Below are 12,509 nucleotides of genomic sequence, written 5' to 3'. Positions count from 1 at the left end.
TCTAGTCGGGGGAAGTGTATTCGTCACCTGGGTGTCTATGTTGAGGAATAAATATGCAGACATGGAGAATAAAGCTGGAGAATGTTAATAAAATTTGTCTTATTTAAAAAGCTTTAAGAATTTTCATATAAAAAATTCGAAGGCATTCCTTTTCAGCGCATACTTGTAGTACTTTGTCATAAGTTCAGACAGTTTCAGTGTGAGGACTCCTGCACCTTACAAATCATGTATGAAATGGTGTTCAGTATATCATCCATTCAAAAGTTGGCTGAATGGTGTGCAGAATGTGAATTTTACTTAAATCTGTGAGTGAAATAATCAATGATTGAGCACAGTTTTGAAAGTGGCCATAAAATCTATTTTCATGAAATGAGGATCCCACCCTGAGCCACCCCATATTTGGATTCTATAATGCACCTCCATGACAACCACTTTACTGAAGATTAAGATTATTTAAGTCACAACGTGGAATTGGGCACTGGACACAGAAAAGCAAGTAAGACTGGCCATAAAAAGTGAAAGTAGCTGCAGAAATGATTGTGTGAAGCTCACTGGCCATGTTACCTTTGCTTTTATTTCATTGGTCCAGCTGTAGGTGCGGCTCTCTTTTATGGTTGCTAGTTTCCATAGATATTAAAACTACTAAGCCTATGTATGTTAAACATTTGAGAAGCTTCTCAGGCTCTGCCTCTTTACAGAGTGAGACAGCTAATACAGGCCACCTAATATATATCCAGAATGAGTAAATATGTTGAGGTGCAGTGTTTGAGAATTTATAGCAGACTTATGGAGAATTTTGTGACATACACAAATAATTTTTAACGTTTATAGCTGCTGAATTGTGAAACAGATTCTTTTTTAGTTTTTTTTATGGAAGTGTATATTTTTTCTATGGTATGAGAAGAACCTTCGAACAGGACTTCAGTGACAAAACATGTATGGAACTTGATCAAATAGTAAAAAGAAAACAAACAGTGCGACAAATCACTCTCCCTCCATCAGAAGAAGAGGTCTCACAAACATCTGCCCTACTGTACCAAATGTGAGCAAACATGTTAACACAGGTATGAATTGTGTGTTTCTTATTTTGACTGTGATATCAAGTGCTCAAGATGTTGGTACTGAGTATTGATACATGCTGTAAAGGATTTCTGGACAGACAATACTGCATGCTGAATTTCATCTAAACCCACAGATAAAAGTCTAGAAGTGTTACGTCTGGTGCGTGTGCAGGCCATATTGTTGTTTTTCCTGAATGACCAATCCAGCTGTTTTGTTAAGATGGTCTATAATTATCTCTGCGGAATGTATCTACATATATACTCTGCTAGCCACCAAGCGGTGTGTGACGGAGGGCACAATTCTCGCCTAAGTCATATCCCCCCCCCCCTCCCCCTCTGTTCCACTCTCGGATCGCGCAAGGGAAAAACGACTGTCTGAACGCCACAGTACAAGCTCTTATTTCCCTTATCTTTGTATGATGATCATTACGCGATTTTAAAGTTGGTGGTAATAATATATGCTCTAAATCCTCAGTGAAGATTGGATTTCGGAATTTAGTGAGCAGCCCCTTCTGTTTAGCGCGTCGTCTATCTGCAAGTGTGTTCCACTTCAAACTTTCTGTGAGATTTGTAATGCTCTCGCGATGGCTAAATGTACCGGTCACAAATCTTGTCGCTCTTCTTTGGACCTTCTCAATCTCTTGAATCAGACCCAAATGGTAAGGGTGGACGAACTAACGTATTGTAAGCTATTTCCTTTGTTGGACTGCATCACTTCAGGATTCTACCAATAAACCGCAATCTAGAGTTCGCCTTACCCGTTACTTGTGTAATCTGATCATTCCATTTGAGATCATTTTGAATAGTCACACCCAGATACTTGACGGATGTTACTGCTTCCAAAGACTGATCATTTATTTTGTACTCATATATTAATGGGGATTTTTGCCTTGTTATACGCAGTAGGTTACACTTAATAATATTGAGAGATAACTGCCAGTCATTACACCACGCATTTATTTTCTGCAAATCCTCATTGATTTGTTCACAACTTTTGTGTGATACTACTTTCCTATAGACTACAGCATCATCGGCAAACAGTCTAAGGCCGCTGTCAATATCATCAACCAGATCGTTTATGTAAATCGTAAAAAGCAGAGGACCTATTATGCTGCTCTGGGGCACACCTGAAGTTACTCTTGTTTCTGTTGAAGTTACCCCGTTCAGGACAACATACTAATCCCTGTCTCTTAGAAAACTTACTATCCAACTGCATATGTCATTGGATAGATCATAAGCATGCACTTTTTGTAGCAAGTGACAGTGCGGAACTGAGCCGAACGCCTTTCGAAAGTCGAAAAATATGACATCAACCTGGGAGCCGGTATCTAGAGCCTGTTGTATACCATGCACAAAGAGGGCAAGTTGTGTCTCGCATGACCACTGTTTCCTAAAACCGTGCTGGTTTCTGCAGATGAGCTTCTCAGAGTCTAGAAAAGTCTGAACACAAAATATGTTCCATGATTCTACAACAAATCGATGTCAGTGAAATTGGCCGGTAATTATATGCATCCGATTTTCTACACTTTTTATAGATTGCTATGACCTGGGCCTTCTTCCAGTCCTGTGGAACTTTCCGCTGTTCCAATGATCTCTGATAGATAACAGATAAGAATGGAGCTATATTTGTAGCATAGTCAACATAAAATTTTTACGAGGGTACCGTCTGGGCCAGATGCCTTTCTGGCGTCTAAGGATCTTAGCTGTTTTACAATCCCAGATACACTAAACCCTATGTCAGCCATCCTTTTGTTTGTTCGATAATTGAAAGGGGGAATGGTGCTGCAGTCCTCTATCATAAATGAGTTTTTGAAAGCTAGGTTTAGAATTTCGGCCTTCTGTTTATCATCAGTTACATCATCCGCACTGTCATCAAGAGAAGGTATGGAATTATTTGTAGCATTCATAGATTTTACGTACGACCAAAATTTTTTGGGGTTATTTTTAGAATCTGCAGATAAAATATTACTTTCAAATTTGTTAAGAGTCTCTCATTGTCCTTCTGACAGCTGCTTTTATTTCACATAATTTCTGTTTGTCAGCGGTGCAGTGACTACGTTTAAAACGCCTGTGCAAAATTCTCTGCTTTCTCAGCAACTTCCTAATATGTTTGTTGTACCAAGGTGGATCCTTTCCCTCCCCTATACTTTTGCTAGGCACATACTTCTCTAGCACATGGTGGACAATACCTTTAAACCTTTAAATTCCAACCAAAGATGCTCAATACCTTTGTGTCCCGCAGTGAATGCTTGGAGCTGACTATGAAGATATTCATTAATGACACTTTTATTTATTTGCTTTCCCAAACAAGAAAACTCTATGTCCCCCCCCCAACTTCCACTGACATAGAAGCCACGACGACATTATGGTCGCTAATACCTTCTTCTAGATTAACTTCCTCAAAAAGATCAGGTCTGTTTGTTGCCAAGATATCTAATATGTTCCAATCTCGAGTTGGTTTTCTGACCAATTGCTCGAGGTTGTATGTTGAGAGCACTCCTAGAATAACTTTACACGAATCTTTGCTTCTTCCCCCTGTGATAAATGTGTAATTTTCCCAGTCAATGGATGCTAGATTAAAGTCTCCACCTATAACTAATGGATAATTTGGATATTTACTTCCTATGTGCTCAAGACTTTCCCTGAAACGTTCTGCAACATTTGTTGCAGATGCTGGTGGTCTATATAAACATCCTAATACAATGGTCAATCCTTATCTGATTGACAGCTTTTATCCAGACTATTTCACAGTCCGACGCAGTATCGATCTCGACTGCGTTTAAACAGCTCTTAACTGCAATGAACACACCACCTCCCATAGCATCAGTCCTATCCTTCCTAAACACTGTCCAATCAGAGTTCAAAATTTCACTGCTTTTTGTGTCTGGTTTCAACCAGCTTTCGGTACTTAATACAATATTGGCATTGCTACTGTTTATTTCGGAGATTAACTCTGGGATCTTGCTAAAGACACTTTGACAATTTACGAACATGAGATTAAGCATATTTAAATCCTTTGGAATGACCCGTTTAGGCGAACTAACAATTTTTACAGTTGGCACACCCACATCAGTGCCATGAACTGGTAATTTTTCAGGCCAGCGGTTTGTTTCCCATGGGGAGAAACATAATCTAAAAAACCTCCATGTGCATGCCACAAGTTCTGTGCTACCCATGTAGCTGCTTCCTGTGTGTAGTGCACCTGTGGTTTATCAAGGGGCATCATACAACCTTCCATCCCATAGCGTAGGTCGAGGAATCTACAACCATTTTCATCACAGAGTTGACGTAGCCTCTGGTTTGGATTCTCCACTCGTCTCCAAACCAGAGGACCCCAGTCCACCCTGGGTACGATGCTGCAGATCCTCAGCTTGGCTTCCACTCCTCGAGAGATGGAGGCTGCCTTCACCAATTTAGCCAGCCATTGAAAGGACTCAAGGATTTCCTCAGAACCCCAATGATAGGCATCGTTGGTGCCGACGTGCGCAACAGTGTGCAGCTGGCTGCACCCCGCACACTCGATAGCTGCTGGAAGAGCCTCTTCCACATCCTGGACAAGCCCCCCCAGCAAGCACACCGAGTGAATGTTGGACTTCTTCCCCGCCCTAGCCGCTATGTTCCTGAGGGGCTCCATGACCCACCTAACATTGGAGCTCCCGATAACTAACAAACCACTACCCCCACGTGCCTGTCCAGACCTTGCTGAAGGAGCAGCCACTATCCTGGCAGAAGGTGCAATCTGATGTGGCTCAGTTTCTCCCCCATCATCAGATAGCACACTGAATGTATGGGACATCCGTAATGGTGTTACCACATGGATTGCCTTATAGTGAGTGGAAAGTCTTCCAGTAACTGTGGCAGCATATATGTATGGGACAGTAGATGTTTGCTGCACATATTGATAGACAGAGGTTGGTGTTTACCCACTTCCTTTAGCCAAAGCAGATATTCAACTGACGAGTAGTGCATATTGCTATGATTGATTTGCTGATGGTCTGTAAATGATGCTTCATCCAGAATCAATATCTTGTATAGGAGCTCCACATCACTTTAAATTTTTTGTAGATACCATTCAGAGAGATGTAACAAAGTCTGAAAGTCACCGCCATGACACTGTTGATGGAGCAAAATGTGGAAAGGATTAAATGCATTGGAATGTAATATTTGCAAAACACCCTTTTGGCTTATCCCAGTGGCACATTAAAGGTGTGTTGTAATAACATATGGATTGTTTTACCGCTGCTGGTATGTTACTTGCATTTTTCTCAACAATTGTAGTTCTTTTTCACTAGCAAATTCATTGAACTTCCTATTTCTTGATTATTATTATTATTATTATTATTATTATTATTATTTTTTAATTTTACAAAGACAGAGTTTGAGGGCTTGACATGATAATGATATCTTTCAGCATGCAGCAGCCACTGCTGTAATAGTTTCACAATATTTGACATAAATGAAAATCGTATCCACTTCTTGACTGTCATATACATTGTGAAAGGCTGAATAGCTTCACGAGTAGTAGTCTGATCAGTACAACAGCAGAGCACAGACTCATGGGCTTCGAGTGCACAGGGAAATACACAAACTCCATTAGGGTTACTTGTTTGCAGGTTTGATACTGTGGGATAGACATTTTGGGGATATATTCGCCTAACAGCAGGACAGTGGTTTGCAGCACTGTTACCTTGTTGTTATTTGATCAAATTCCACATGTTACGTCATTGAAGTCCTCCTCAGAGACTGTTTCCAATGTTGCAAAAGATACATATAGGTACATTTAAAATAATTCGGCTGCTATATACATTAAAAATTAGATGCATATCTCTGAAAATTCACCACATTACTATAGCATAGTGAAAACTGCACCTTGGCATGTTTACTTCTTCTAGGTATATTTGGGATTGCCTCACTGTGCATAGGAATCCTAGGAGTATGCTTACACCCCATTTGACAATGATGATTGAAGCCATTGAAAGCTTGAAATTAACATCCATGTAAGTGTGATTTGGATACTTGAATCCACCAAGTCTGCTGCGACTCAGCTCACTTAACGATCCTCTGTAGAAGGATATAATATGCACGTTTTGTCAGTAACAGAAACAGTGGCTTGGAAGAATGCATTTGCTGTGTTCATAGAAAATTCATAAAATGCTGCCTGGACAAAGAGATTATTGCATGCTTTTATCGATTCACAGACTGTGGAGGACAAACCTCGCCACCATAAGACAGAAAGAAATACAGTAAAAAAAAAGTATTAAATCCATTGATTCTTGCCTATTTTTCTCTTAAGAGTTTTCGTTGTTTCCTAAGTAACAGCCAGATGTATAGCTACAGCCTATCAGGGAACACACAGATAAAAATTTGTAGCAAAGCAAACATGTAAATTTGAATGATTGGTTGTCAAACTAGCAGCACAACTACACCATTGTGAAACTTCCTGGCAGATTAAAACTGTGTGCTGGACCGAGACTCGAACTCGGGACCTTTGTCTTTCGCGGGCACGTGCTCTACCAACTAAGCTACCCAAGCACGACTCACACCCCGTCCTCACAGCTTTACTTCTGCCAGTATCTCGTCTCCTACCTTTCAAACTTTACAGAAGCTCTCCTGCGGACCTTGCAGAACTAGCACTCCTGAAAGAAATTGCGGAGACGTGGCTTAGCCACAGCCTGGGGGATGTTTCCAGAATGAGATTTTCACTCTGCAGTGGAGTGTGCACTGATATGAAACTTCCTGGCAGATTAAAACTGTGTGCCGGACCGAACTTGGGACCTTTGCCTTTCGCGGGCAAGTGCTCTACCAACAGAGCTCAGTTGGTAGAGTACTTGCCCGCGAAAGGCAAAGGTCCCGAGTTCGAGTCTCGGTCCGGCACACAGTTTTAATCTGCCAGAAAGTTTCATATCAGCGCACACTCCGCTGCAGAGTGAAAACCTCATTCTGAATACACCATTGTGGTTTCCCAATTTGTTATTAATCTTTCAGCGAAGGAGATAGACAATGATCTTGTTTCCGTGTCAAATTAAAACTTAAACTTTGTTTTGAATTCACAGTATATACCAATTGTAGGCATTAGTGTCTGAAATAAAACATCTTAAAAAGTGTTCAAGAAAAATAGCTGTAGTAAAAATGAGAGATTAAATCAGCATGTACTTACCAAAATTTAAGGAACAGACAATTTGGGGGTTGGGGATGGGATGGGAGAGAGAGCCAGCTGAGAAACCACCTCCAGTCCCTTCCTAACGTGGAATAGCTAATGAACATCAAACATATGCTACAACCTGTGAAAGACAGCCTCATTTTTGGGACACATGGATAATTGTGAAATCCCCTGTGAAGGTGCTATTAACTATATTGACCAGACAATTTGAGCAAAGGTTGAATGCTGTGTGGATACAAAGAAACTTTGAAAAGTCAGAAAATTGGGCTCCAAGAAATGAAGATCATGGTCCACACCACTTCATATTGGGTTCCATAGTAAAAGAAGCAAGGGAGATGCATTTTAGTGATGACATTGTAAACAGAAAATGAAGATGTGTACTGGGCACAGTGTGAAAATGGGTGTAGGAGATGATGGAGCAAGTTTGATCAGTAAAGAGTGGCATTAAATGCATAAACGGTGATGCGGTGGGTGGGGTCGTGTTTGTAGCTCTGATGGTAAGTTTAGTATTGTTTTGCAGTGACTAGTTTCCGTAGGTCTTAAAATTGCCAAGTTCACATTTGCAACATTTCAGAAGCTATCTGCTCTCCGCATAAAATATGTGTATGGAAATAATTGAATGCTTGAGACTGCTAATATGGTTTAACAACTGAGGTGATTTATCCTTTAAGGTTCCTTCTGCGCTCATGTATCGATGGTTTATGTTGTATCTTATTCACACTGTTTGTTGAAAAAATTAATTAATCTGTTGCTTGGAATGCTTTACTTTTGTTATTATTGATGTTAACTTGACTTTCAGAATCTGAAAATTAAAAAAAAAGGTGGATTTAGTATTCTCCAGTTCATGTGGACTTATGGTTTATTGTAAAAAGTTTATGAAAGACACTTATGTTAATGCTGTGCTGCTGCATTTCCTCATTTTTTTATAGCTCATTCGATATGTGCTTTGTGTAAAATGTAATTTATCATTCTCGCTTTTAAATAACAGAACTGTTGTACATGTTATCTGATGTTGTGCTTGTTATGTTACAGGAAGAAAAAGAGGATGATAAACCAGTAATTGGAAAGAAACGGGTTGCTCATGAAGCTGCCCAGAGTGTTACCAAAAAGTTCCTTATTCCTAAAAAGTTTGTACCAAATCCTGGAAAGGTATGTGTGATACACAAACTGGACACTTGGTTTTATTAAGAATTGCATAATGTGCAAATTCATTTTACTGAGTTCTCCTGATTTCACTAGAACAATTTAGTAGACTTTGTTTCAGTTGCTTTTTGTTGTGGCCTTGAATCAACTATTATTGCAGTAAATGTGGTATGTGGTATGATATGTTCCAATATAGGCTTAATATACTGTTTTCATAGATTGCAGCAATAGATAGAAACGGGAAATAGCAGACTGATAGGAAGAAGATTTCAGCGAGATCAGAAATGAGACCGTACGCGGGGAAAATAAGTAAATAAATAAATAAATAAATAAACAAACAAGCTAACTTCCTGCTAGGTGTCAGTCATGAGAAGGGTGTCGGTCAACAGTTTCAGGATAAATTAGGATCAGGACTCCTGGTCACAAATTTTGTGATGCCAAGTATGAGACTTGACCAGGTCATAGAGGAGGAAGGGAGTTGGCAGGGTGGGAGCAGGTAACAGCCTTACTAGGAATGTAATGTGTCACATCAGGAGAGACCTGGACATTTTAGGAGGAGCAACTATACACACTAATGTGGGTCTTATTGATGTTCTTCAGTGGCATTATCAGTCATGACTTGACAAAGTTGTACAGTGAGCTAACTGTGAATAGAGAGGCTTGTTGCACACTTTAGAGGGAACTTTCATTATAGCTGCACCAGTTGATGCTAGTGGGAAGTGGTAATACACAAAATATGATCTACAGTGTAATAGGTAGGGGACATACAGGTTAGCCAATTTTTTAGCTGTGAGAGTAGCAGGAATGGGAGGTTATAATCACACATAAAATTCCTGTAATTAGTGATGTGAGAGGAGCTTATTTTTTAAAAAAAATTTTTTATTAATTGCTTCATCCAGACAGGTAGTGCTGAAAGATCAAAATAACTGAAGTTCCAGATATCACAAAATAGAGAAATTGGAGAGAAATAGAGAAACGCTTAAATTTATGTTCAGTGTCTTCTTCAGAAATTCTTTTTCTTGACATTGCCATTCTGCATTTTACATCCTCTCTACTTTGCCCATTATAAGTTATTCCACTGTCCAAATAGCAAAATGCAACTTTGTGTTTCATTTCTTAATGCAATTTGCCTAGCATCACCTCATTTAATTTGACATTCCATTACCCTCATTTTGCTTTTGTTAATGTTCATTCTATATCCTCGTTTCAAGATACTGTTGAATCTATTCAACTGCACTTCCAAGTGACCATCTCTGTCAGAATTACAGTGTCATTAGCAAACCTCAAAGTCTTTGTTTCTTCTGCCTGAACTTAAATTGCATCTCCAAATTTCCAATTGTTTTTGTTCACAACTTGCTTAATGTACAGACTGAATAACACTGAGAAGTTACCACACTGTCTCACTTCCTTCTCAACTGCTGCTTACTTTTCATACCCTTCAACTCTTTTAACTGCCATTTATTTCTATACGAGCTATAAATAACCTTTCACTCCCAGTGTTTTATGCCCGCTATCTTCAGAAATTTAAGGAGTGTATTCCAGTGAACATTGTCAAAAACTTTCTTCAAATCTACAAATGCTATCAATGTAGGTTTGCCTTTCTTAAACCTATCTTCTAAGATAAGCCATAGGGTCAGTATTGCCTTGTGGTTTCAGCATCTCTCTGGAACTCAAACTGATCTTCCCTGGGGTCAGCTTCTACCAATCTTTCCATTCTTCTGTTAATAATTTGTGTCAGTATTATGCAACTGTAACTTGTTAGGTAATATTCACACCTTTCACCACTTGCTTTGTTTGGAAAGGAAATTGTTACATTCTTCTTGAAGTCTGAGGATATTTCCTCTGTCTCGTATGTATTTCACACCAATTGGAGTTGGTTTGTATTGGGTGGCTCTGCCAAGGATATCAGCAGTTCTGAAGGAATGTCGTCTACTCCAGCAACCTTGTTTTGACATGGGTATTTCAATGCTCTGTCAAATTCTTCTTACAGTGTAATATCTCACATATCATATTCATCTTCTTCCTCTTCCCTTTCTATAATATTGCCATCAAGATCATTACCCTTGTATAGCACCTTTATATAATTCTTCGGTGTTTCAGCTTACCCTTCTTCATTTAGTTCTGGTTTTCCATCTGAGCTCTTGATATTAATACAACTGCTTCACATTTCTCCCAAGGCCTCTTTAATTTTTCTGTAGGTGGAATCTATCTTCCCCCTAGTTGTACATGCTTCTATAAACTAACATTTGTCCTTTAGCCACTACTGCTTAGCCATTTTACTTTCCCTGTCAATCTCATTTTTTTAGAATTTTGCATTCCGTTTTGCGTGCTTCATTTGCTGCATTTTTATATATTCTTGTTTTACCGATTAAATTCAATCTCTCATGTGTTACCCAAGGATTTCTACAAGGCCTTGTCTTTTTGTGTATTTGATCCTCTACTACCTTCACTATTTCATCTCTCAAAGCTGCCTATTTGTCTTCTACCGTATTCCTTTCTCCTGTTTCAGTCAATCACTGCCTAATAATACCTTTGAAACACTCTGTAACCTCTGGTAACTTTAATTTATCCAGGACACATCTCCTTAATTTCCCACCTTTTTGCAAATTCTTCAGCTATAACCTACAATTGATAACCAATAAATTGTGGCCAGACTCCATATCTGTCCCTGGAAATGTATCCCAGTTTAAAATCTGGCTCCAAAACCTTTCTCTCACCATTGTATAATCATTCTGAAATCTTCCAGTGTCTCCATGTCCCTGCCACATATACAACTTTCTTTCATGGTACTTAAACAGAGTGTTAGCTTGGTTGGTTGGTTGGTTGTTTTTTTTGGTGGAGGGGACCAAACAGTGAGGTCATCGGTCCCATCAGATTAGGGAAGGATGGGGAAGAAAGTTGGCCATGCCGTGCCCTTTCAAAGGAACCATCCCAGCATTTGCCTGAATCAATTTAGGGAAATCATGAAAAGCCTAAATCAGGATGGGCAGACACAGGTTTGAATCATTGTTCTCCTGGATGCGAGTCCAGTGTGCTAACTACTGCGCCACCTCGCTCGGTGAAGTGTTAGTGATGATTAAATTGTACTCTGTGCAGAATTCTACTGGGTGGTTTCCTCTTTCATCCCTTTCCCCCAGCCTATTTCTTGCTATTTTTCATTCTCTTCCTCTTCCCGAGTTCCAGTAACCCATCACAGTTAAGTTTCCTGCCCACTAAACTATCTGAATAATTTCTTTTATCTCATCATATATATATATATATATATATATGATGAGATAAAAGAAATTATTCAGATAGTTTAGTGGGCAGGAATTTTTATATGCCACATAGCTCCGCATATGATGATGAGATTTTTATATATATATATATATATATATATATATATATATATATATATATATATATATATATATATATATATATATATATATATATATATAAAAAATCTCATCATCATATGCGGAGCTATGTGGCATATAAAAGTTGTACTACAGTGGTGGGTATTGGCTTTGGGCCTATCTTGGCTATGAAAGTGTTTCCATTGTGGTGCTCATAGTATCTTATCCACATTCCTGTCTCCTTACTCATTATTAGATCTAATACTGCTTTATTTCTATTTGATTTTGTATTTATAACCCTGAATTCACCATACCAGAAGTCCTCTTCATCCTGCCACTGAATTCCACTGAAAATGAAATTATCATATGGCAAGTTTCTCACCTCCCGCCTAACTGTCACAGTACTTGCAATGGCTCCTGATGCAGTTTGGAATTCCTGTGTGACAGTCTGGATAGATGTCTGCCTATTAAACATTATGACCCTCTTCAACTGTCGGCAGTCTCTGCCAGTCAACAGACGAGGTTGATGTATATGATTTTGTGCTGTATGTGTCCCTTCACGTTTCCATTTCACTATCACATCAGAATCAGTGGACCTAAGGATGTTTAGGAGTGTGGAAATCTCACATACTGACATCTGACACAAGTGACACCCAATCACCTGATCACGTTCGAAGTCCGTGAGTTCCGCGGAGCACCCCATTCTGCTCTCTCACGATGTCTAATGACTACTGAGGTTGCTGATATGAAGTACCTGGCAGTAGGTGGCAACACAATGCACCTAATATGAAAAATGCATGTTTTTGG

General features: G+C 39.3%; 1 protein-coding gene across 2 annotated transcripts in view; it reads left to right on the top strand.

The window, feature by feature from the left end:
* The window catches only part of LOC126248962 (RNA exonuclease 1 homolog), a 231,373-nt gene that overhangs the window by 117,249 nt on the left and 101,615 nt on the right, over positions 1–12,509 (top strand). For both annotated transcript variants that reach the window (XM_049950510.1, XM_049950509.1), the window contains exon 4: positions 8,254–8,370. In XM_049950510.1, coding sequence (XP_049806467.1) covers positions 8,254–8,370 — 117 coding nt within the window. The remainder of the gene's footprint in view (positions 1–8,253; positions 8,371–12,509) is intronic.

This window comes from Schistocerca nitens, chromosome 3 (assembly GCF_023898315.1).
Source record: "Schistocerca nitens isolate TAMUIC-IGC-003100 chromosome 3, iqSchNite1.1, whole genome shotgun sequence".
Lineage (NCBI taxonomy): Eukaryota > Metazoa > Arthropoda > Insecta > Orthoptera > Acrididae > Schistocerca > Schistocerca nitens.
This window is presented reverse-complemented; position numbering and strand designations above follow the sequence as displayed.